Source organism: Drosophila subpulchrella, chromosome 3R (assembly GCF_014743375.2).
Source record: "Drosophila subpulchrella strain 33 F10 #4 breed RU33 chromosome 3R, RU_Dsub_v1.1 Primary Assembly, whole genome shotgun sequence".
Taxonomy (NCBI): Eukaryota; Metazoa; Arthropoda; class Insecta; order Diptera; family Drosophilidae; genus Drosophila; species Drosophila subpulchrella.
Genome location: NC_050609.1, coordinates 312,214 through 337,986, shown reverse-complemented (window position 1 = coordinate 337,986; position 25,773 = coordinate 312,214). Strand labels below are relative to the sequence as shown.

The following is a 25,773-nucleotide window of genomic DNA, read 5'->3' as shown; positions in this document are numbered from 1 at the left end:
TCGGCTAGTGATCCTGATCAAGAATATATATACTTTATGGGGTCGGAAACGCTTCCTTCTGCCTGTTACATACTTTCCGACGAATCTAGTATACCCTTTTACTCTACGAGTAACGGGTATAATTATTAAGATTCCAAGTCCGGTTCACTTGAAGATCTAACGACCGGGAACCAGTTCGATAACCAACCAATACAGATAAGCCAGCGACATAATCGATTATGTCATCGAAGGTGTGACATCGCTAGCCCTGCCTACTATTTGTTTTTATTGTTGATTATTTTCCTGGAGATCTAAAACTACTAGCGGCACAATGAAGAAAAAGGTGTGGTTTTGTTTATGCCCGTTAAAGGATATGGGAGATCATTCCGTTTTCATTATCAGGTCCTGCTGATGGGGAAGAGCGGATCGGGAAAGACGAGCATGCGATCCATTATCTTCGCCAACTATATCGCCCGTGATACGACACGCCTCGGAGCAACAAGTGAGTAATACTATATAATCGGAGGTGCGGAACTAATTTTACTATATGCCCGTAGTCGATGTGGAGCACTCGCATGTGCGGTTCCTTGGCAACCTGGTGCTCAATCTCTGGGACTGTGGCGGCCAGGAGGGCTTTATGAAACAGTACTTTGCCCAGCAGCGCGACAACATCTTTCGCAATGTGGAGGTGCTCATCTATGTGTTCGATGTGGAGAGCCAGGAGATAGAGCGCGACATCCACTACTACCAGAGCTGCCTGGAGGCGCTGCTGCAGAACTCGCCGGAGGCCAAGATCTTTTGTTTGGTGCACAAAATGGATCTGGTGCCGGAGGAGCATCGCGAGAATGTGTTCACGGAGCGCATGGAGGATCTCATCAAGCTGTCAAAGCCCGGCAATGTCACTTGTTTCCGCACCAGCATTTGGGATGAAACTCTATACAAGTTAGTAAAGGCTATGATTCCCAGAAACGACTTTTATTCAACCTTCAACTAATTACAGAGCTTGGTCTTCCATTGTCACCATGCTGATTCCGAATGTTGCCGCCCTAGAGGGCTCCGTGGCGCATTTTGCCAATGTGATCGAAGCGGATGAGGTGCTGCTATTCGAGAAGGCCACCTTCCTGGTGATCTCCCATTGCCAGAGCAAGAAGAACCGCGACTCGCACCGCTTTGAGAAGGTGTCCAACATCATCAAGCAGTTCAAGTTGAGCTGCTCCAAGTTGGGCGCCAAGTTCCAATCGATGGAGGTGCGCAATAGCGCTTTTGCCGCCTTCATTGACACCTTTACCAGTAACACCTACGTGATGGTGGTGATGTCGGATCCCACGCTGCCCTCGGAGGCCACACTAGTCAACATAAGGAACGCCCGAAAGTACTTCGAGGAGCTGGAGAACCCGAGCAACAGTGCCATGAACCATCACGGCCATAAGTACCATTGATGGCGATACTTAGGTCGTTGTTTTCCGTCACCCCAAATGCCGTTCTCCGTTCTAAAAGACATGAAATTCGTCTGTTGTTGTGCACACATCGAAGCGCCCAAGGTGCCGCCCCAAAGTCTTACCGCTTCCCGTAACTATAAATACGTATATGTTTTTTTATCGCTCGCTTACATCAAGGCTATCGTAATGGTTAATGGTGCGCTTGTAAAAATTGCAATACTTGTACCATCTCACACAAGAACTATGTATAATTAATAGCTTTTCAAGTTATGAAAGCCTTAGTAGTGCGTGAGCGATGGATAGCCATCTCCTTCGTTGATTTTTCGTAGATTTGTAAGTTGAAACCTTAGTAGGCCTTAAGTTTATATACAAAACAATTACACACTTATAAATACATACACAAAACAATCCTAGGAATTGGTCACTTGTAAATGCCGAACGCGGTATAAGGCCCACATATCACAGATAATCCAGATGGTTCGCCTAAGGTGCCTACGAATAGAATCTCCTGACCTCCTCGGACAATCGATCCACGGTGTCTTCATCAACGGGCAAAAATCGTTTTGCTCCGCGGCTGAAGTAATAGATGTCACCGGTGTAAATATCAAACCAAAGGGCGTGAATGTGGAGATCGTGGGATTCTAAACGGGCCTTTAGGAAACCATAGGATGCAACGTTGGACATCTGCTGTAGAGTGTTGATCTGTGAGAGCTTGTCCTCTACGGCAAACTTTTGCTCCTCATCAATGTAGGCCACAAAGCGACGCAGCGGAGTCTCAGACGAGAAGATCAAAGGATCCTTCATGCCGGCATCGCGCCACTCCTGGAACCTCTCCAAACTGGTGTTGGCATGGGTGCACAGCCAGGATCGCAAGGGTGAGAGGCGACGATTTAGCTGGGGAAGAAGGGTAAGTGATTCTATTATGCCACTTCTAGGATCTTAAAAAAGTAGAATTTCAGTTTCTTTTTTCCAAACCTTTGAGGCGAATTCGGGATCCCTAAGCTGGTAGAGAAGATTCATGGCCTTACAGTCGCTATGTCCGCACACTATTATGTGTCGTATGTCATTCACTACGCAGCCCAGTTCCAAAGCAGCTGGCTCGCTAAATGATTGTATTTATTAATTAGCTCACATTTTTGAAGCTTAAGATAAGGGACATACCAGCTGAAGTACTCATCCTGAAAATGCTGAGCATGCGGAATCAAATTGCCAGCGTTTCGAACTTAATCGTGGGAATAGACAGGAGTGTTAGGCTATAATAAATCCCCTCGGCTGCAGCTACTCACCCACAAACATATCGCCCACATGGGTGTCGGTGTACCTGGTGGGAATCATTCTACTGTCCATGCAGGTGAAGAAGACGGCCTTGGGCTGAATGATAAAGTTTATCAAGAGTTAGAACACATAGATATCGGCCAGTGCGTAAATATATTAGGAATATAGCAACCGCAAGTTATGACATACTTGGCAAATAGCCAAAGCGTCGTTGGTTCAAGGCTGTCCAACAGGGAAATTAAAAAACATTGGAAACATTGATGGGGAACATTTTATAGAAATGGCATGTGCCACTTATGTCCACACTTTCAGTACAGCTAGGATCAGAATAATAGCTATTATGCTTAAAAATAATTCACAATCTGTACTTATCAAAAATGTTCTTTAATTTGTGCTGTTTGTCTAAAATGTTATTTGAAAAAACTTTCTAAAAATGATATTTTTATGGTAATCATAAATGTTTCTGATATATATTTAGGAGTCTATATTCAAGGTTACCTTATTATTTCCAGCATATATATTTTGAACATTTTTTTGATATCTTTAAAATTTGTGTACTAGATCATTTTTGCTTATTTCAAATTATAACTGAATTAATTTGATAATTATCAAAGGTGCAAATGCACGAAACTGAAGAGCACCGGAAAGCAATTAGTTAAGTATATAAAAAATACAATTTAATATTAAATAAACAAAAGAGGGTGGCGGTGGTGAATTGGTGATGAACCGGTTTGCCTTAGTTGTTTGTTTACCAAATAACACAAAAATAAAGAGCGGAGAACAGAGAGAGAACACTTAAAGAGCACAAAATTTGCGATAGACAAGTCGAAAAAATGAGATAATGATATAAAACACAGGCAATTAGCTCCACACAAGGCAAAAGCATGTTTCTAAGGTCTTTTTGTGAAAGCTAAACGATTCTATTCCGAAATCTTGACCTATAAAGGGTATTGCTGCTCACCTCTGGATTGTCGCGCACTTTCTGGAACTCTTTGACCATTTGCTCGCGCGTTGTGTTCCTGTACCGCATAATCCCCCTCAAAATACGCTCCATTTTGAACTTTTTTTGGGTTTCTTAATCTTAATTTGGCACTTTTATTGCACGCACTTTGGCACCAGAATTGATTTTCCTTGATTTGTGTATAATAATGACGCGTTCGCGCTTCGCAAAAAAAACGATGGAGCTCGGTTGGCGTTGGTGGAGCATTTAAATCGGAATTGTTGCTTCCAAAACACGCGACATATTAAGCGAGCAGCTGTTGTTGTCTCTCTGGGAGAGCGCTCCCCATTTTCTTAAAGAGAGAACTTAAGAGCGGCAGAGACCCCAAGCAATTGGGGATAGTTTTCAAGGTGCTAACTTTTCCATTTATAAATAAACTTGTGCGCTTAGAGTGAAAACACTAGAGTTTCGAGTTGGTAATACCCATGTTTATGATCTTGTAACATTTAAGCATATATAAAACTATACATTTTCATTTAATTGTAAAAGGCAATAATACGTGCAATACCTATTTTGTATTTTAGTATAGTTAATCATTTTAATACTAAAAACCATATCCAATAAAAATGTTTTTATAAAGAAATGTAATCTAAATAACTTTTATAAAACAGATGACTAACTTAGTAATGCAATTTAAGAGAGTAGTTTGTTGATACATGTGCATAAGAGAAATATTAGAACTTTTTCCTTACCCACTGCTTTGGACACTCCTTGGGGAAATATTTTCTAAGTAAATATTTTTATTATTATTATGGGGAGCGGAAATCAATTGCTTAATAGCATTTCTCTGAGCAAACATCTCTGGCAAATTCCAGACAGTCGACTAACGTTTAAAAGTCAACTTATTCGCCAGACGGCTTATCAGTGAGGCAGAGTGGGAAACGACTCGAAGAGCTGATGATGTTGATATTATGGCTTCCACGTTCTGTGTACATTTTGCTGTTGTTGCACCTAATCGATGTATTGATGGAACTTTCTGATGACTTCCTTGATCTTTATGGGTCAAGGTCGATTTATATGTATTTTTAGCTTTCTCATTTCTAAAGCTTAATTACAAACATAGTAACTTTACTTACCCCAAACTCCAATATTATGATGTATAACATGAAGAGGTGTCATTGAAATCGCTCAGTGCTGAATTTGTATCAAAAGAAGATTTATATTGTGTCAAATTAATTAATTATATTTCCAAAATTCTTTTCAAACCCCAATTTGAAACGCTCAGTAGCCCACCCACTTGGGCCATACAATTCATCTACATTTCATTTCTACATGTAGAAACGTAGTATTGAGTTTGGCCAATGGGGGCGCCACATAATGTGTAGTTTGCTAACCCCATATAACGATATATCGCATTAAATATATATTTTCTTTAATGATTTTGTATCTGAATGCCCTTCTGCCGAATAAAATATTCCTTGTTGGCAGCACGATTTGTCTTTCCATTGGGACTTCGCTTTAGATCGTTAGCAATTAGACAACCGGCGTGTAATCTCAGGAATTTTGTGCTAGCATGCTGGGCTACAAAATCTATAACGTCCTTTTCACTTAACTGAACATTTGGTTTTTTGGCGATAATAGCCGCTGCCTCGTCGCCATTTTCCACATTCCAAATGCCAAAGACACAGGCTTCGACCACACCAGGCATTTGGGAGATCAATTCCTCAAGATCATGAGGATAGTACTTGTTGCTGTGGTACTTGAGCAGGTCCTTCTTTCGCTCCACAATGTACACAAAGCCATCAACGTCCACGTAACCAAGGTCGCCCGTTTGGTACCAGTTCTCCCTGTAAACTCCTTTCGTAGCTTCTGGATTTCCGTAATATCCGGGCCAAAAGCTTCCATTATAAACGAACACCTCGCCCTCCTCGTTGGGACCCAGTTTATCACCTTGATCGTTGAGTATCTTTACCTTGTAGCCAGGACTAGGACGACCAACCGAATTAGGCTTTGCATCGTAGTGCCAGTTGACGCAGTAGAGGGAACCCAATTCCGAGGCTCCATAGCAAAATTGAATGATGTCCTTTCCCAATTTCTGGCGCAGTCTTTTTTGCACTTCCGCGGTGCAACGTCCACCTCCAAAATAATAATATCGTAAGCTATGCAGGTTGGCTTTCTCAAAGTCCCGACAACTGACAATGGCTGCCACTTGCGCCGGAGATTGTAGAACGTATGTGACTTTGTATTCCTCGATTATGCGGAGAGTTTCCGAGGGATCAAAGGGTTCCTCAGATACTATCCGCTTGGTGCTAAAGACCCCCGAGGAGACCACTGTCCACAGACACGAAGCCCAGTCCAAGGAGCTGGAGACGTACTGAATATCCGAGGTGGTTACTTTTCTGTGTAAGTAGTAAGGTTATTATATTTTCTTTATAAACTGTACTCTTTATGGTCCACTTACGTAAGGCCGCTTAGAATGGTTCGGCAATTGGAAACGATAACTGCCTTTGGAGTTCCCGTGGTGCCAGAAGTGCTGAGTATAGCCAAAGGATGGGTGGAACCTTGTTTTAGGGGAGTTGGCTTGAATCCTTCTTCCGCTGGCGTCTTCAAAACTTCCTGGATACTTAAGACCCCGGCAGGATGATTCCGCATTGTCACTATCCTTACATTCAACTTGGCGGTAGTGGAACGAATTTTTTCGTACTCATCACCATCGCAGAAAATTATTCGTGGCTTTGTGTTGAGGAACAGTTTCTCAATAATTTCCGGTAAATAGGCACTGTTCAGCGTGTGCATGGCGATGCCATTAAAGAAACAGGCGTATGCCACGGCCGCGACATGGGTGGTGTTCCGAGCTATAACGCCCACGATGTCCGTTTCAGTCAGTCCCAGTTTGCGCATAAAAGTTGCAATGCGAATAGCATTATTTAACAGATCCTCCCTGAGAAGTATAGTTTTCTCCGAGTCTGATATCTGCAGAAGATTGTCTAGATTATCAGTCAACCTCTCATATGATATTTTTGATGTACAAACCTGAGCCACGCTCTTGGGATGTCGGACCATTTCTTGAAATATAATTTCGCCTATGGACAAATCCTCTCCGAACTGGAGTTCCTCTTTTTCACTGCTCCAAATCTTATCGACGACATCGTAGTTAGTTTTTGGCAGAAATGACATGTTTGCCACCGAATTGCAAAAAGTTCTAAGACCACACATGATTTTTGCTTTATATACTGCAGTGCCAGCTGATAGCGTAAATCGTAAAACAATCTTATCATGCTTTGATATGGCAATCACACCCGCTTTTAGTACAATGAAAGATTATATTATATTTGCGAAAACGAATACTTGTTCTTGGCTTTAGAAAATCTATTAAAGTTATTTATTATTATTATTATTATTATTATTATTATTATTTATTTATTTATTAACACCAAATTATTATTTTTTATTTCCCCTTACTTCACCATTGTAATAGAACTTAACAGGCAGTAGGTATCTCAATCGTCGAAGTACATACTGGAACGTAATTTTTTTTGTTTTTTTTTTATGATAACCACATAACTCAGAGATAACGATACTTTCTTTACCTAACCCAATTATACTGAACTTAAATGTTATATCATGGTTTTCATTATCAAGTTATCATCTAATCATGGTTCCTGATAACAGTAATTTTAAGTTATCTTACCTTAAATCGTTTATATGGTAATCTTTAGGTACAGGGGTAACTTTTCTATGCGATCCGAGCTGGGCTTTTGTTAATGTCATTCAATAAGTATAATGCAATAAAAGTGTAATAAAATGTGACCTATAACGCGACTGTGAAGAAATATATCGTAAAAAAGAGTATAATAACAAAATAAATTTTTATCGACAGTTTATACGCCATAAGCTGGCAAATTTTATATGTGTCAGTGCTTTCACAGAAATACATAGAAGAATTAATTGTAAATAACCATTAATGACAATATGCACTGAGTTTTAAATTCAGGTCAAAGATATACTGATGCTTTTTGCTCATAATAATAATACTCTTTATTATATTCTCTTTAAAATGCTTTTATTTTGTGAAAATTATTATTTGTAACGATATTGGAATTCCTGCATTTCACATGCTCGATTTTATTGGCCTGGGAGCATCACGGCTCCCATTCGGATGAATTGGGCTCTTAGCCAGTGTAATATTAGCCTTTCCGAGAAGTGCCCACCGCATCATTCGGCGAGCGGGTTTTTGTTGGTTTTCGGGCATTGTCAGAACTTCTCAGGCATCTCGGCTGGGATGCCTCCGAAAGTGGGTCACACAAACACCTGTGCGGCAAAAAGGCCCACACCAATGCAAATATTATGAAATCCCCACCGCCGCGAAAGAAAGCAAAGTCTAAACCACAAACACGGCTGACTGTGTGCCGCCGCCGAAAAGCAAAAAGCAAAAACCAAAACAACAACCAGGGCCATTTCACCAGCAGATTCACTCTTGATGATTATAAGCTTTTGTTGTGTGTTTCGGGCCTTGTGGTTTTCGGGATTGGGACCTGACTGACCGACTCCATCGCATCCCAGCCCCCGCAACGAACTCCCCGAACCAACTGTTTTGCTTTCCTTTCATTATCGAGCGGCAAAATATTGGTTAAGCAAGCAAGGCAGAGGCAATGAAATCGAAAGAAAATAGTATCTAAAGCGGGGAGTGACGAGCCGATAACTTGATGCTCTAGAAAAATTACATTCAAATAAGAATTATAGATCATTAACGAGAGAAGCAATATATCTATCATATTCGGAGTTGTTCTTGAGTAAATATAATTTTTATTCAAATATTCTAATAACTTAAAGACAATTTTATTTTCATATCTTATGAAATTAAGTAAAGAATAATATTTAATATTATCAATTTAATTCCAAACCTTGGTCTTTGTATAATAATAATAATATAATAATAATAATAATAATATTGGTTTAATATTAATTCATTGATAAAATTCTTAACTCATATTTTGGAAAAGTCTCTATAATAATTGCAAAATTGCTTTATAAATCAATGGACCCTGCAAAGCCGTAGATATTTTAAAACAAAAGTCTCAGAAATTGTCGATGGTGATGCGCCAGCAGCATCTTCATCTCGTTCCCAAAAAAACCCGAAAAACACCGTCATGAGATGATGATCAGAACCCTAACTTAAAGCTCATTACGATGGCTATCAAGTGGGGGACAAGGAGAGGTACAAAGAGCCAAGATATAGGAAAAAGCGTGGGTACAGCAGGCGAAATAATGAAGCAGAATCGCCTGCATGACAATGATTACTGTAAGCCAAATGAATAAGAGAAATACAAAGAAAGACAGGGCCCGCAGCTCTGGCCATCTCACTCCCACTCGAACATTTGAATTCGAGTTGGGAGCCGCTGTCAGCTTTTTCAGAATATTTGGGCCAAAGCGCCAAATGTAAACATTAAAAAAAAAAACGGAAAAAAAACGGATGATGATGGTTACTTAACAATGTTGAACAATAAATGAGCTCCAAATATGCAAGTGTGTTTGTGCGGGATTTCGGTGGGTGTGTGGGGGTACCCAAAGTTATTGTAGGTGTTGTGAAATCAGAGACCCCGAGAAAGAAAGGGGTATGCAGGTGCCAAAGGGTTTTGACCGCGTTGAGTCATTCAATTACTGCATTCCATCGAAAGGAAATTAAAAAGGCCTACTCCTCAATAAGGTTAGGTCTGCTTACGAAATTTTGAGAAAGGAAGGTTTATTAAAACTCAATTTTACTTAAAATCAATAGCAAAATTTATTTAAAGGTTAGAAAGATGTGGATTAAAAGCTCCATTAAACACGTAAAAGAAATATGAACTTTATAATTATTGTAAGCATACTTCAATATAACAGCAATAAATTATAGCTGGCAATTAAATTGGAACCCTGCTCTAATTATTTTCTATTCTATAATTAAATTTGAACACATCCTGTGCTAAGATATAATAATTTCCAAGAAAAACACAAATTCGTACATGAAACTATAATATTTTACTGTTATATTCTTTAAGCCGTATTTTTCTACCTCAACAATAAGGTCTCCGTTATGATGTCATATGGATTTGTCTTGACCAACTTACCAACACACAGACATGCAGAGTTCTACAATTTTTTGGGGTTTCCTAAGCATAATTTATATTTGGGTGTTACCTCGTTTTTTCACATCTCCCAAAAGTCTTTGCCTCTTTCTTTTTGCCCCCCTCTATCTCTTTCATTTCGTTTGTATCTATTTCTTTCGGCCACAATTTGCAAATGGGTTTTTGGTTGATTCTTTTGGCTCGGACTTTGGCTTTGGGTTAATTAGTGAGTATCTTTCCTCAGCACGCACAAATAACAAAAAAAGGTAGGAAGCCAACAACAACGCTTTTGGCGTTTCAGTTTTTTATTTTTGAATTTTGTTGTATTTGTATGTGTGTTTGTATGGGTAATGGCGGCGGCATTGCTGTTCTTATTAGCGTTGTAGCTTTTAAGCTTAAGCTTGCCCCGAAAATGTGGGTCACCAGTGTCGTTAAAGCCGCTCTTCGTCTTCAGACATACAGATATATATGTATATATGCTTATTCCGGTGTGTGAGTGCGCAAATTAAATATTCACAGCGTTGGCTAAGCAAATAAAATCTTCCAAGCTCTTTAGTTGTTGTTGTTGCATTTCCTTCTGCCCACTTTTGTTAGCTGTTTTTTTCCAAAAGGTTTCTTTTGGGTCCGAACAATCGGAGATGGTTCGGCGCATGAAAGTGAATCAGAATGTTTTAGCCGTTCTTTGCAAAGCAAATGAGATCAAAAGTGGGCTTTAGTCGCATCTCTTTAACCTGAATATGTCAACCCTACTTAAGCCGCTTCTTCTTTATCGAATTTTGTTTCTTTTTGGCAACAAGAGAGAAGCCCATGTAGCCAATATTTGTATGCCACTTAGTTCAATTTATTCTACCTAAAAGAGAATGTCTTCTGAGTAGATTAAGAGGTAACTCTTTAAAAGGAATAATCATCAGATATGATAGTTAATGAAATCAATTATTTTTTTGGTATTTTAAAATCGCCACCGTTTGACCAAATTCTTATAATTATTAATTATAGTTAATAGTGGCTTAACAGTAGAATTTCTATAAGCCCAGGGTATTCATCATTTTGAGAGATGGTTCTTGCAAGCCCAATTTACATATAAAATCCCACAATTCTTTTGGCAAACACTCGAATGTCCAGATGTTCTGCTTACATTCTTTGTGTAATCTTTCATTCTCTTGGCCAACTTTTAGTGACGATTTGTGAAAAAATAATGAGGCAAGAAAACAGATTCGGTTTGCTGTGGGCGTACCTTATTATGAGTTATACATATGAGAGGGACATGAATTCGGCGGTGCCGTCAGCCGTTGGCTATAAAGGGGTGTGCCCTGACCCAATTTTTTTATTTTATTTAATATTTTTCGTTGCTCTCGGGGTCTTTCTCTACTTTTCGCCTTCTTTGTTTATTCACGCATGAGCTCAGCATTACGCGGAGAAAGAATTCTGCATATTTATAGTTCCCGGGGAATAGTGAAGGTATTCTTAACCCTTCGGCGAGGACGTCATTAAGTAAATGTCCATGCCAGTTTTGCATCATTCGGTGGGCAGGTAAGAGCGCGGAATACAATGTCAAAGGACGGGCAACGGTGAAATTTACAATTTTATGGCGGACTTTAAGTGGAAAACGGCAAACAGTCAGAGGCAGCAACAGAGCAACAGAGGTTTTATGGCCATGACAAAAGACAGTCGGCGACAAATGTTGCATCCGCATTGCACTGCAGCCTCTCTTGGGTTGCAGATACGGCATTCACTGTGTAGTAGTTGCCCCTGCCCCTGCCAAGTCGTAAATCATGCGGCAATGTTTTGCATGTGACACGGACGGAGTGACAAGAGATTGACCCAATTTCCCAGACTAATCCGCAGCGTGTCCAATCTCGATTTCCTCCACTTGGTCACTGCCAAAACCCTTCTCGAACATTGTTGTGTGCAAGTAAACGCCTCGAAATAAAGAAAATGCAAGCAGAACCTTTGCTATTTCGAATATTTTAAGAAAATTAAGTAATTTAATAAGTTAATAATTTTTTGTAATATTAAAGTAATATTTATTTAACAAAAATACCTATATATATAAACTCTGTGAAATTAAATGGTTCTCTACTGATTAAAAATATAAATTTAAGTATTGACTCATTATGGTATGGTTCAACAACCAAACAAGGAAAAATACTTTTTAAGTTTACATTTTAAGCTTTAAGTAAATTTTTAAATTTGCAGTTTAAACTTTAGGTAATTTTTTAAAATATAATTAATAAAAAATGTTAATATCCCAAAAATCTTGATAAAAAATAAAATAGTTAATCGATTTCACAATGCAACCTTTTTTTCTGTGTAACAAATGACCTTCGATTAGTGCCAGGTCCTAGATAATGGCAATTTTTTCAATTTTTTCGTAATATGCGAGCAAGCCAGGGGCATGCCCTTTATCCTTTTTGTACGGCACACGACTGGCACACGTGTAAGGCTGAGGAAGCGTGGGTGGTAGAGTTGCATAACCTTCGACCACAGCAGAGTCCCTCGAAATTACTTAAACGTTTTTAAGTGAATGAAATTCGAAATGGGAAAATCATAAAACCAATTCTCTGACGACTTCTGTATTTTGTTATTACAGGTCACAATTTTTTTTTTAATATTGAAATGCCCAACATACTGAATATGCCCAGAAAATCAAAAGACTTAGAAAGCAAACTTTAAAAGAAAAATATTTAAAAAGCTGTGCTAGGTCAATACTACATCTGCAGTGGTTAATCATGATTTAAATTTTTATAAATATTTTCAGCACAAACAGATATCCACTTCAATCCGTACTTTGTATAATGACTTCAATTATGATTGTCCGCAATAGGAGAGTTTTCATTCAGCAGGCAGCAGAAAAACAAAAAAATAACAAACGGACAAATTATGGTAGTAGGAAAACTGTTACTTTCACATCAGCTAAAAGCTAAAAGCCAAGATTACACTCGGTACGGAAGCCAGAGAAACAGCAACAACATCAAAAATAATAGAAGCGTAATAGTTGCTAATTTTGTGCATTGCTCTGGCCCCAAAATAAAAAAAGTCAACAAAAAGGGCTAATTATGAGCACACTTTCGGCCAAAAGCGTTCGAAATGAGGGAACTCGCAGACAATGCAAAAGAATCACGTCGTTATAAACTGTTTTTCATGCTGTAGTTTTTTTTTCATTATTTATTTTTGAGTGCTTGATTTCAATGGGATTCGGAATTTGTTGTTGCTACGCGCATTTTTTGGGGTAGTGCACAAAAAGGTGAGCACTTAAATGAAAGTTGTTCAACTTGCTCACGGAGCCCTAAATTGTTGTAGTCTTATAAGTACTATATATGCGCATGTGTGCTCAAGAAGAGGAAAGAAAAAAGGGGTAATTGTTGTGGCAGAAATAAATAAGGAAATCGAGGACACGAAAAAATACTATTACGTTATTTGGCGAAATACTATCAATATAAAAGTTTAATTAGTTTCAGAATATTATCTTACTTGGAAAATGTTTTAGAATATTTTTCCAACTTTAATCGACTAGAACTTGTTTCCCGTCTTGCTTTACTTTTAATGTATTTCCCTATTTTAAATTACATTATTCCAAATCTGTTTCATATGGTCCGTAACATTTGGTACATCAAAGATAGTATAATTAGAAAGAAGCCCAAAATAATTATGCTTTCGGATTCTCTCACCCGTGCATGAATGTGGCCGTAGCGAGCGGTATTACCAGGTGGGTGTATTACCGTAATTGAACCCGGGTCTCGACCTAAGATCGAGGAATATAGCCAAGCGTCGTATGTGTCATGCTTATTAAACTTTTGGTTCTGTTCCAAAAACTATTTTGGGCAGCCGCACTTTATGATTGGTAATTAAAAAAAAATACTTTTTGGTTACTTTTGGGAACCCTGGCTGTCTGTTTTTGGGGGGCTGACCGAGTCATGGTTGGCTTAGTTGCGTCTTGTCTTGGCTTGCTCCCATTGACAGCAAACGGGTTGCCAAAGTGCGTGGACTGGAGGGCTGACGGGGATTGGCGGCAGACACCCCAAAAACCAACAAACAAGCAGCCAAATGTTGCACTACATTTTAGTTGTAGTTGCTCCTGCACCCGGATTTCAAACCGGAGTCGGAGCTGGAGCTCAAGTTGGCATCGTCATCGCCATCGCCATCGCCGCAGTTGCTAAACTTGTTGCACATGTCGGATACTAGTCAGCTTTATTGAGGGGAAACTGAAAACAGTTTGGAGTCGCCAAGCCGGCCATTTTCTAGCCCATTCTGGCTATTTTTATGACTCTAAATCGGGAAACTCTTAAATTAAAGTATTTTTTATTTTACTGTAATAGAAGTACCGATTAAAAATTGTTTTATATTTATTTTTAAGAGATTTTGTATAAATTTGTATCATACAACTGCTAGGAACTTTTAATATTATTAACAAATATTGTATTTTTAAATTAATGTTTCTTTTTAGCAAACTGATAGAACCACAATTTCCCAGCAACCATTTTCTAGCCCATTCTGGCTATTTTTATGACTCTAAATCGGGAAACTCTTAAATTAAAGTAATTTTTATTTAACTGTAATAGAAGTACCGATTAAAAATTGTATTTTTATGAGAGCCTGTATAAATTTGTATCATACAACTGCTAGGAACTTTTAATATTATTAACAAATATTGTATTTTTAAATTAATGTTTCTTTTTAGCAAACTGATAGAACCACAATTTTCCAACAACACTGAATTCAAGACGTAGCTGAAGTTGTCCGAGGCTAAGGCTGTTCCTAGTTTTTGTATCAAAAACACTTAACAACTTGTAAAATTCTCCGACTGCTGCAGTTGACACACATCTGTCAAAGCGGCCAAGTGGGTCAGCTGGTGGGGCAAGTGGTGCTGCTGCTGGTGGTGGAGTGGTGCGATCTTGTTAATCGTTTTTGATTGCCGCGTTGATGTTCCACCACCTGAAGCACTCAAATGATGATTGTCGTTTAGAGCGCCGAGCCGTCGACTGTCACAGATTCTTTACTTTTCCCCATCGTGTTGCTTGCTTTCTTGATTGTTGTTATTATTTGTTATTGTTATAGTTGGTGCGGCTACTTTAGTGTCATGGCTTATTATGTGCATTATTAGCTTGGCTAGATAGTCGCTCGACTGGCTATCACAGACTTTCAGGGATCGATAATTAACTCCTTTGGATAAGATACTTAAAACCAAGAATTGCAGATGATAAGAGGATAGGGTATGAAATGAAAATTTTTGAATGCAAAGAAATATTTACAAAATATTTACCAATAATAAGTCGATACCCAATTTAAAGATGCTAAGTTATTGTTTTTATTGATCTTTAACTTAATAATATTGAGTGAAATTCTAACTCTTTACTCTGCTCTGTTTATGTTAAAGGTTCTGGGTATATCTCACATGAAACGTGTTCTTTATGAAACCCAATCTGTTCGTCTTTATCTTTAAGTAATTTTGTAATGATTTAATGTAATGCGTTGGCCCTATTTTATTAACTACCGATTTCAACTGTAAGAATTACGTGCCTCTACCATTATAATCGCATAAATGTATGCCCAAAGCCGCCGAAAATTCTGTCACACACAATACGAATCTTCAGAATCTCCATTTATTCTTTCCGCACTCAAATGTAAAGCCCAGCCATGCCCACTTTTAATATTCAATAAAGATTTAACGAGACATGTTAACCGCTTTTGCAGTCACAGAATGCATAAATAATTATAGAATTGAGCAACAATTTCAGCAAAGTAATAAAAAACGCCAACAAAAAAGCCAAAAAAAAGAGAAGAAGTTGAGACACGGCAATTAAATTCAATTTTGTGGCCAATAAAGATGAGAAAGAGCGGAGAAAGAAAAAAAAAAGAATATAGAGGGGTTGTGCGATGTACCAGGAACAGTTATGGCCAAACACTGAGATAATAATTTTGTTTAAATTTAATTGTGAGTTATATTTGTACGGTAAATCACGTAGCAGCGTGGAGTGATTGGATGGCAAGGGGAGGGGCATAATAACCATGTATTGGTCATGGCCCAAGGGGAAGCCTAATTGGCCAAATTGATATATTACTTTATATATCTTCCTCTGTGTGCGGCAATTGAAGCATGAATGTGAAAGAAAGAATGAAAAAAAAACCATTGAAAGAAATGAATCAGTTGGAAAGATAAAACGATAGATCTCATATATTATAAACATATTTATAAGCATTTTGTAACTGTCACTTTCAAATCAATTGGCCACAGAAGAGTATAGCTTTTGAAGTTGTTAATTTATTTATGCTCACATCTTTGGCCATTTGCATTTCTACCAAAAAGCTATCGAAAACCTTTGGCTTAAATAAAGAAATTCTCTGACCAATCATAAATAACTTAAGCAAAACAACAATAAGCCAGAAGTTAGCAACATAAAAGGAAAGGAAACGAAAGAAATGTGTGCAGAGAAGAAGAAGCAGCAGCAACACAAAAAGTCGGTCATGAAATCGCAAGTGACCCACTTGGCAAGCGAACGAGGCAAAAAAAAAAAGTATCCACAAAAAAAAGAAAGAAATGAAGAGAAAAACGAAAGACTCAGGCAACGAACGCGATGCAGACAAATATGACAAGCGACGCTAGAGCGCGTGATAGAGACGGCATATGCCGCGCAGAAAGAGACAGCAGACAGGCAACGTAGCGAATCTAAAAGAGGACACCATAATTGGCAAACAAGGTGGGTGGGGGGGGAGGATGCCCAAGTGGTAAACCCGCCATGAATGACTCGACTTGCTCGCAGCCGGACCTGTATGCGTCACTAAACTTGACCAAATCGTATGTACAAGGAAGTCTGCTGCAGACTCCGCCTCATGATATACCCCATCCAAAACCAAGTCGTGTTAGCTAATGACATTTTTTGTGGGCCTCCATCGTCTGGAGTCTGGGTCTGGTCAGGACAGCAGGTTCAAGTCAAAGTGCGGGCGTCTCGGGATGCTTTTCCATGTGGCGCTGGGAAATTTTCTCGGGTCACGAGGAGTTTTCCGGCTGCGGTTTTTACTCAAGTGAAAGCAAAGGATGAGATTGGGTTGCGGAATCTAGCATGAATAGATCACGATTGGGTTAGGATAGGTGAATAAAAGTAAAAATGTATGCTGTCAAATGCCTTTTACTGGTGGGATAAAGTGTTTTAAAAGTGTAAAGACAGCTTAATGGATTTCCAATGGTTAGTTGAAGTAATAACAATAAAAATATTATTTATAAGGCGTCAGAAAATAGTATAAGAAAGTAAAGAGCAATATAATAATGCTAGTAATAAAGAAAATCATTTCGGCATGCCTAAAGCTTTATTTAAATCGACCCTCATATGGAAATTCTAATAAATCTTTTCGATCGATGAATATGTACCACTTTAAAAACAATTTCTCACCGGCTCTTAATACCCAGCTCTTTTTCCAGTAATTTTCCCAATATTTCCCCCGCTTCTGGCCAGACTTTGAGCCGCTCTAGACACGGCATACTATCCACCACTAGCCGCATAATAGACTTGGCCTACATTCGAGCCACTCAGACACTCAAGGCATTCTTTGCACACACTCTCCGCCTCTTTCACTTTTACTCTCTGCTCATAAGCATAATCATGCTTACTCATGATAATCAGACTCTGTTTCTGTTTCTTGGCTGCTCAGCTCATTACCATGCCGAGCCACAATAACAACAACCTCTAAAAAAAAAGCAACCACGATAGTAACAATAACAATTATTATACCGACTTTAACTAGTTTCCACACTTGGCCTGGTCTAGTCTGAGCCCGCACAATTTTCCATTTCCATTTTCTTTGTAAATGCGGTCGAACTGCCGCCACTTCCCCCGCCGTCTTCTCTCACATCGAAAATGTAATAAAACAAAAACGTTTTAAAAAACGAAATAAAGAAACACAAGTGCTCTGGGATTGGGGACCACTGTGGAACTATTTCCTGATGGGCCAATAATTTGGGTAATTAAAATTACTGCCTTAAGCCATGATCGTTATAAAACAGTGGTGAAGGCAGTGCATATGTACATATGATATCTCTATAAATGTATAATTTACAGTGTCAATTCTTAGATACAAATCATAAATAATAACTTGTAAAAGAATTCTTACAAAACATTTACCTCGAAATTTAATAAAAGTTATTTAATTAAAAATAACCATCAAGAAGTTATTTATTTTTTAATAAATAGCTATTGTTTTACTCAAAAAAAGGGATACCGTTTATTGAATATTTAGTTGGTAGTCGGGACACAACCACACACAGTATATACACGTACTTAGGTTAAATTATAGTTATTAAAATGCCTGAAAATATTTGAAGCGCGAAGAAGCATTTGCATAGATATTAAAATAAATAAAACGAAAGGTATTTAATTTAAATGGATGAATGCAAGAAAGGCACAAGAAAGCATTTGATCTATAAAATATATAATAACTGAACTTAATCAAGAAGTTAAATATGGGAAGCGGAAACTAACTAAGAATTTTAATGATGGTCAACAGTTTAAGGAAGCAGGATGTGCTGCCAATTTGGCTGCACTGCATCGATATTGCAAGTTGCAACTCAAAAGAAGCCCGCAACACACACAAGCGTACACACCACACACACACTTGTGCTCAAAACGTTTTTCGAATATTTTGAATAACGGTTCATGGTGCATACCAAAATCAAATCAAGTGGAATCGCTGGTTGGCTTTGTTTTTGTTGCTGCTTTTGGGTTTCGGTTTTTTGGGTCTGGGTCTGGGTCCCCTCGCCACTTGACCGAAAACCCACGAAACGACAAAACGAGACGCATATGAATTCTTTTTTTTTTTTTTTTTTTGGTCGATGGCAACAAGTGCGCCGGCTGACCATACAAAATACCGAAACCTGTTGGCCCATATCACGTACCTTCTGGCCAACTCCCCACCAGCACCTCCTCCTTCTCCTTTTCCTTGGGAGCCACATAAAAAGTTGGAACGCCGCCGCTTGGCGGAATTAATTATGTAGCCCAAAGCTGAATTATATGCGAAAGCAACTACCCACCACCCCTTTTCCCCTCCCCCTCCCCCTTCGCTGTCGCTGTTGTTGTTGTCCCCCTTTTTTCAGTTTATCTTCCAAATGCGATGCGAAACTTGTTTGTGCATTTAATTTATGGGCGCGACGCGAAGAACAGAAGACAGCAGCAGCGGCGGCGGCCAGAAGAAGCGGTCTTGAGGAAGACAAACGCACTGCACTTGTCCCAAAGGGGGAGGGGGTGATGGCCACCCTTCCCCCACCTTACGCACTCGCAGCCTCCGGCGGCATCTTCGGATCACGAGCGGCCCAACAACGGAAAAATGTCAGATCCAAGCACGTGACCCAATTTGTGATGCTTCTTATTGCACACTGAAAGAAATTCAATGAAATTACCAAAATATAAACGGGTAATCTTTAAGATAAGAAGCATTTATGTTTTTTTTTTAAGAACTTGCAACTACAACAATTGTTTTAAGCATTTTTGAAAGTTATTTGAAAAATAACTTGCTAATTTAATTGATACAAAATTCATTTTACAACTGTCGCTTATATAAAGATGATCAAGCAGAGCTAGCCAATATAATAACATTAATTTTATGTTTTAATGATATGTATTTTAACAATCTGTATAATTTTTAAGTTAAAGCAAAGTAATGTGTGATTATTTTAACTTTCAACATTCTTAGGATGAGTTTTTAATGTTATAAATTAGTTGAATAATATTTAAGGATCGTTAAAGCAGGAATATTATTTTTTAAACCCCAGACTTTTTTGTGTCATTTCTTCCCATTTTTCCCTGTGTAAAGTGTAAAGAGGCGGGTTGAGGAGAGTAGCTGGAAATAAGCAGGATACTGTGGCATCCTTTGTCCGCTTTGATTATGTTGCGCCTCTCATAATTGGGTTAATTTTTGGTGGCACCATCGAGCGGCCAATAATTCGCTGCATTTTTCTCTCCCTTTTCGCCATTTTTCTGCCTGGGATCTTTTCTCATTTTTTTTTGACAACTGCCTGACAGGCGTTAAGTTTTGGCCAAGATTTCTGTGGTGTTGTGGTTAAAGGTGAACAGTGAAAAATTCGAGCCGAGTTCATCTTCGGCTGCTTCCTCTTGATCGCTTTGTTGGCGTTTGACAGCCGTGACACATGCAACATAATGCAAAAAATAAATGAAAATTCAAAAAGATTCGAAGGGGCTTGAGAGACTAATGAAAGAAAGGCAGCTGAGTTGCACCTTTTGCATTTGGCTTTTTGGATCGAGGGCTGGGTAATCTGTGCACTATATCAAAAGACTTGAGCAAAAACATGGGTTCGATTACCAACATTAGTTTGATTTAAGATACATTCAAGGATGGTATTAATTTGGTTGAACTCCTAAAATTCATTTTTTTTTAATTATTTGAAAATGCACATTAACAGCATAAACTTTTTCTTTCATATTAACCTACCTATTCTCTAATGGCTGATTTCATTAAATTTAAAAATATTAGATTAAATAAATTATTACAAATGAATAAATAATCGCAGTTGAACCAATTTTGCCTAAATCTGAATAATAAAAAACTCTTTTCCAATCCGCAATCAAGTGAATTATGGATTACTTTACCGCTGCCGAGAGCTGCTTTCCGTGGCTATCGGCCGCATCTAGGCTACTGGAGGAGCCAAAGCAGCTGGCGCAGAATTTCTTTTTCGCCGCACAACTATCCCAGGCAAAGTATCTGGCAGATACAATGTAGCTTTGGCCTGGGGCCCGCTCAATTTAATGACAAACTGATTGCAAAGTGACACGGAAAGAGACACAACTGACACCCGCCGATATGGTAAAAAGTATAAAAAATCAAGAGCGCCAAATGAGAGCAGAGATACACCAGTGTAATGGATGCATTTGAGCCAGAAAAAGTTGGTTTCAATGCGCTGGATCCGCTGCAAATTGATTAATTCGCTACGCCCGGGCTTGTCGCAACGGGAACAGAGATTTTGAGCCAAAAAAAAAATAAATCGCCCTATCTGATGACAATCAAGCAGTTGAGCAGCTTAAACGGTATTCACTCCCAAAAAAGTTACCGTCGCTGCACAAAGTGGAGGAAAATTCAATTAAAAAGCCAGTTCAAAGGGGAGCGGAAATCTCTTGTATTTGGCCCAGTCATTGGGATGGTCTGATGGTCCGAATGCATTCGAGCAGGTGCAGACCCATTTGTATCTCGTAGATACAAGATGCGAGAAAAGTGAAAAAAGTTCCGTTGTCGTTTGTCGGCTTGTCGATTTGTCGGCTGCTCCTTAAGCTCCATGGCCACATTAACCGTTAGACAAAATGATGCGATGCGCTTCTTTATCCACCTTTTTGGGACTCCACTGAGCCGTTATGATTGTTGGTGTTATTGCCGCTGCCGCCGCCGCCGCCGTTCTTTAAGCTTCGCTGCCCTTTTCCAGTTATATCAACCGGCAAAAGTTCGTTGCCTGAGTCTTGCGTATCTGTGCACTGAGAAAAGGATGCTCTGAATTTGAAAAAATATTTAATATAAAAGGATTTTGTAAGCCAAAATTCGGTGAAATCAAAAGACTTAGGCAACAAACTTGTTTGCTGGAAAATGTATCTTGTCTTCTTTTGTTATAATTTTGTCAAGTTTTTACTAAGCTTGATTAAAGAAAAAACTTTTCTAACTTTCAAGATTATCATACAATTTTAAAATCTAACCTTATCTATATATGTAGATAGATTTGGTAAATTATAATTAAATAACTGTTCAAACCTCCAAGAGTATTTTACTATTTTATATCTAACACAATTTATATTTTAGCTTACACTTTAATATGTATGTCAGTATCAACATGTTATTATAAATATTTTATTCCGTTTTACAGATATTATTTTTCTTCCCGTGCTTCTGCAGCTTAGTTCGAGTTCCAGTCTGCGTTGAACGCAATAAATTTCCTCTGAAAATCGCAATCAATGAAGAATCGTACACTTATGTTTATTGCTTCATGCAGGAAACATACATTCCTTCTTTCTCAAGCATACAGCATTTTTTTTACAATTCAATTGGCTTTATGTAAGACATTCTTTTAAACTGTCAAATAAAACCTGAAATAAAACCATAAAATTAGCTTCAATAAAAACAAGAAAATGGCATTTGTTCAATACATGAATGGTAGTAACTTTTATTATCAACAAAGTGTTTTTAAAATTAAATGCTTTAAGAATAGTAATCGATTTCAGTTGTAAACTTGTTTCATAACTATATTTCCTTTCAGGTTCAATGAGAAAACTATATTTAAATACTACTGCTTTCACTAAAGTGTTGTTTAAAATAGAGGTTTCAGAAGAGGTTTCAGCAATTTTACTTAAATTTGATTGAAAAGGGGCAAAGTATGTACCTGATATAAAGATATCATATATTATTTATAATTATACTATAACATAAACTCTTTATAACATCAGTAATTTTCCAGGCTAACAAAGCGCTTTTCTTCGAACCCTATCAGCCGTAAAATAGATGAAAATGTCTGTGGATCTTGCAGCCAATTGCCTGCCCATATTTCGCCTCTTTCTTCCAATTTCCCCCGCCATTTTCCCATCCATATCCCCAAGATCGTCGAATGGAACTTCATTAGATGCAGCAGGGAGTTTGTCAAGAGCGAAGTCAGCCAAAAGCCATGCCCATGACACTCCACTCTGCACGCAGACACATGGCCTTTTGGCCGCCCGTCTATCTGGCCAACATCGGGCCTCTATGGCCAAAAACCCCCTTCTACCCCTTGCTTTTTTGGGGGCCATTGGCAATGTTAATGGTGTGCATTATTTTCATGTTTATTTATGTTGCTGGCACACACAACAGCACACGGCATCTGCAACATGTGGCAAATGCAATTTGCATTTGCATCTCAATTGCATTTTGCATTGTCTGATGTTTGTTTTGTGTTGTTTGTTCGGTTGTGGTTGTTGTTGGTGCCATTGCTGTTGCCATTTGTTGTTTATCTCTCTCCACACACAGCTGCGTTTGATGCGGATCCGGTTTTCGTTGACCCACTTCCGGTGCTGCCAGTTGCAGTTGCCTGTGGCTGCCACTGCGACTGCTACTGTGAATGTGAATGTGGCTGCCGCGCTGTCAATTGCGTTTCGTCTTGACCTTTGCCTAGCTGTCGAGCCACCCACACAAGCCACCCACCCAAAAACTACACACAGAAAAAAAATAATGGTAGTTACTAAGATTCTTTAACTAATATTTACATTAACTTAAATCATTGATCATTGAAAATTGAACATATTTAATTTACCTCATTTGACTGTTAATAAATACCAAATTTTTTAAAACTGATGTCTTAAATTAATATGTATATATTAAGAAACATAGAAAATACATTTTTTTTTTACAAAATTGTTTACTATCTTCTTGAGTCATAAATATGTTAAGACTTTATATAGTTTTTAATTTAATTTAATGACATTTTTGAAAAAACTGATACAAATAAATAATGTATGATTTTATTAGATACGTTGATATTTTATTATTAATTTGAAAAGACATTTTTTTATTTTTAAAGATCATTAAGGGAAGGTGTTTTCTTTCAGTGCAGGTAGTCACCCACCCGACAGGCCTCCCACACTTTGCACTACATTCATATTTCTCCTAGATCCATTTCTCCGCTTCCTCCGTCGCACACATGCGGCCATTTATTTAGCATTTTTATTGCCGCCTCGTTTTGTTGTTCTCGTTCTTGCTCTCCTTTTCCTTTATTGTTTGGTTTTGTTCGCTTGTCTTTTGCGTGTTATTAACGTTGATAAGCCTCTGCATCGACAGCGCCTCCATCGCAGATCTCGACTCGGAGGTGTTCTATCCCCAACTCTTTGTCTCCCTCTTTCTGGGCTAACTAACGCCCGCACCTTGGCTCAAAGAAGAAGAATACCAAAAAAAAAAAAATGGTGGAAAAAGCCGAAGAGTACAAAATTATGCATGCCAAATTTGCATTATTATTATTGATGTTTGTTCTTGTGGTCGCTGGTGTTGTAGCTGTTAGATATGATGCCAAATTTATGCAACGTTTGACATCAATTCGAAGTTTTTGGCTGGACAAAAAGTTACACGAGATTGGCGAGAGAAGGATGTGAGAGATCTAAAAATGGGAACGAATGGGATGGCATCGAAGCTAGATCAGATATGGTAAGGTAATTTGAATGGAAATTTATACAAAATGCTTTTCGGGCTAAGATATGAAAGAAATATATTCAACTTAAAATAAAAATGAAATCGTGAAATAATTAAAAATGTGTTCCAATGTTGCCGATACAAACGATTTATAACTCAAACTCTACCAACATTTTGGTTACGCCTATACAAACAAATGACTTAGGACACCAACTCAATGGAAATTGAAAGGCAGACAGTGTTTACCTTATTCAACCACCAGGAACTGCACCGTTTGGCAGTAGTCAAGCAGCTTAGATGGCAATTTGAAACACTTGATGGTACATAAATATTACCTGTCTACGCTACCTCTCCCGCGATGAAATGACCACCCCTCGAGCACTTGTTTTCCCGGAGTTCTGTTTCTGTCACATTTGCAGTTCGTTTTTCGTCTTGTTTTTGGGCAAATAGAAAGGTGCAGCTCGGAGGCGTTGCAAATTGTTTTGACTTCTGCGCAATTTGTTATTTGCACCTTAATTTACAGATACTTTGCGGTCAGGCGGACCGAACCACCCATGGTGGCGACGATGTTCGGAAGATCTTCATTTTGTTTCGGGCGCATTTTGTTTTCGGTTGAGTTTGTCTAACCCAAATGAAGCTGGCCCCTGACAAATGCACAAATCTTGTTCTGAGGGCCCCTGACCCTCGTGTCAATATTTACACAATGTGCGGTTGAGTTTTATTTTCTTTTACTTTTTCACCGTTGCCCTATTGACCTCTCCCCCCGCCGGTCGCCACTTTATTTCTTACCAACTCTTTTGGCGTTTGCCTGAATTTGATTGCTTGCCTTTATTTGCTTGGAACAAAATGCTTTGACTGATGGCTTGACTTTGGAGGCACTTTCCTATATTGTTCGGTTGGTTGTTCCCCATTTCGGTTGGATTTTTTTATTTTTGGGTGAAGTGTCACGCTGTCCAAGTTCAATTAGTTTTGTATGCGCTCTTCACAACTTTTGCCGAACTTCTTTAATGCCAAGATTGATTTCCTCTGAGGCTGCGGCTGTGTAGCTGGAGATTGACATTTGACGTGCATAGAATTTGTCTAACTGTATTTCTCCCTTTTGCCCGAATGTTTGCCTCTTGTCTCGGCTTTAGCCGTAAAAATTATTGATCTTGGGAGTCGGAACTTGGCGGGAGGTTCAGATGGGGGGCCACGCTTGGCATTATTATGGATAAGAATATGGTAGAGAAAAGAATATTTACTTCATTTCGTTTTGTTCTGGGTTAAGCAATTACTGCATATCGTTTTGTTTTGCGTCAATCTTTTGATTGACTTAACAATTAGTCCAAAATTTGACAGCATATGTAAAGGATTTCGACAGATTTTGTATATGGTATAGGTAGTATTTAATAACTGAAATGTTAAAGTCATATCTTTAAAAAAAATTGCCTGTTAGCCTTAGAAACAAAGTTCTTTAAACATTATTAAAAGTGTGTCAAATAGTATTTCTATCTATAATTACTATGCATTACCTACTTATTTTCAGCATTTATTTTAATATGCAACATTATTATACTGCGGTTAAATTTAATTACCCCATACGCTTCCCAAATATACATTCAAAGAAGCCATCATATTTATTACCATTCTTTTTCTAGCCATTGTTAATCACAAAACCGCCTGCCATCGAGCCAAACAAAAGACTTAGGCAACAAACTTGGCCATGAAACCTTCCCTTCAAAGTAGGTGACAAAGTTCAAGACAATCCCAAGATAAAATTTTATTAACTGGCATGAGTCACGCACGCAAAGAAAAACAAAATATTTAATACGAAAAAAGTGGACGGCATGCAAATAAAATACTTTTGCGAAATAAAAAACGCAAGTTAATTCCAGTGAAGAAAAAATCAGACACCACAAATACGGCA

General features: G+C 38.4%; 4 protein-coding genes across 4 annotated transcripts in view; 2 read left to right on the top strand and 2 right to left on the bottom strand.

Annotated features, from left to right (window-relative positions):
* Positions 1-213: 213 nt before the first annotated feature.
* On the top strand, positions 214-1,835 carry LOC119545682 (ras-related GTP-binding protein A). The gene is made up of 4 exons (XM_037851421.1): positions 214-322; positions 382-481; positions 537-921; positions 980-1,835. Exons 1-4 carry the CDS (start codon positions 311-313, stop codon positions 1,416-1,418), a joined length of 936 nt encoding a protein of 311 aa, XP_037707349.1. The 5' UTR covers positions 214-310; the 3' UTR covers positions 1,419-1,835.
* Positions 1,749-3,995, bottom strand: LOC119545683 (beta carbonic anhydrase 1). Its single transcript, XM_037851422.1, has 5 exons — positions 3,655-3,995; positions 2,705-2,789; positions 2,580-2,640; positions 2,394-2,520; positions 1,749-2,312 (listed from the first exon to the last, which is right to left on the bottom strand). Exons 1-5 carry the CDS (start codon positions 3,745-3,747, stop codon positions 1,911-1,913), a joined length of 768 nt encoding a protein of 255 aa, XP_037707350.1. The 5' UTR covers positions 3,748-3,995; the 3' UTR covers positions 1,749-1,910.
* LOC119545680 (ichor) overlaps positions 2,203-25,773 on the top strand; it is a 38,531-nt gene continuing 14,960 nt past the window's right edge. Inside the window, exon 1 of the mRNA XM_037851417.1 lies at positions 2,203-2,325. The gene's annotated coding sequence lies outside the window, so the exon portion shown is untranslated. The remainder of the gene's footprint in view (positions 2,326-25,773) is intronic.
* Positions 4,813-6,916, bottom strand: LOC119545681 (luciferin 4-monooxygenase-like). The gene is made up of 3 exons (XM_037851420.1): positions 6,667-6,916; positions 6,095-6,606; positions 4,813-6,032 (listed from the first exon to the last, which is right to left on the bottom strand). Exons 1-3 carry the CDS (start codon positions 6,847-6,849, stop codon positions 5,066-5,068), a joined length of 1,662 nt encoding a protein of 553 aa, XP_037707348.1. The 5' UTR covers positions 6,850-6,916; the 3' UTR covers positions 4,813-5,065.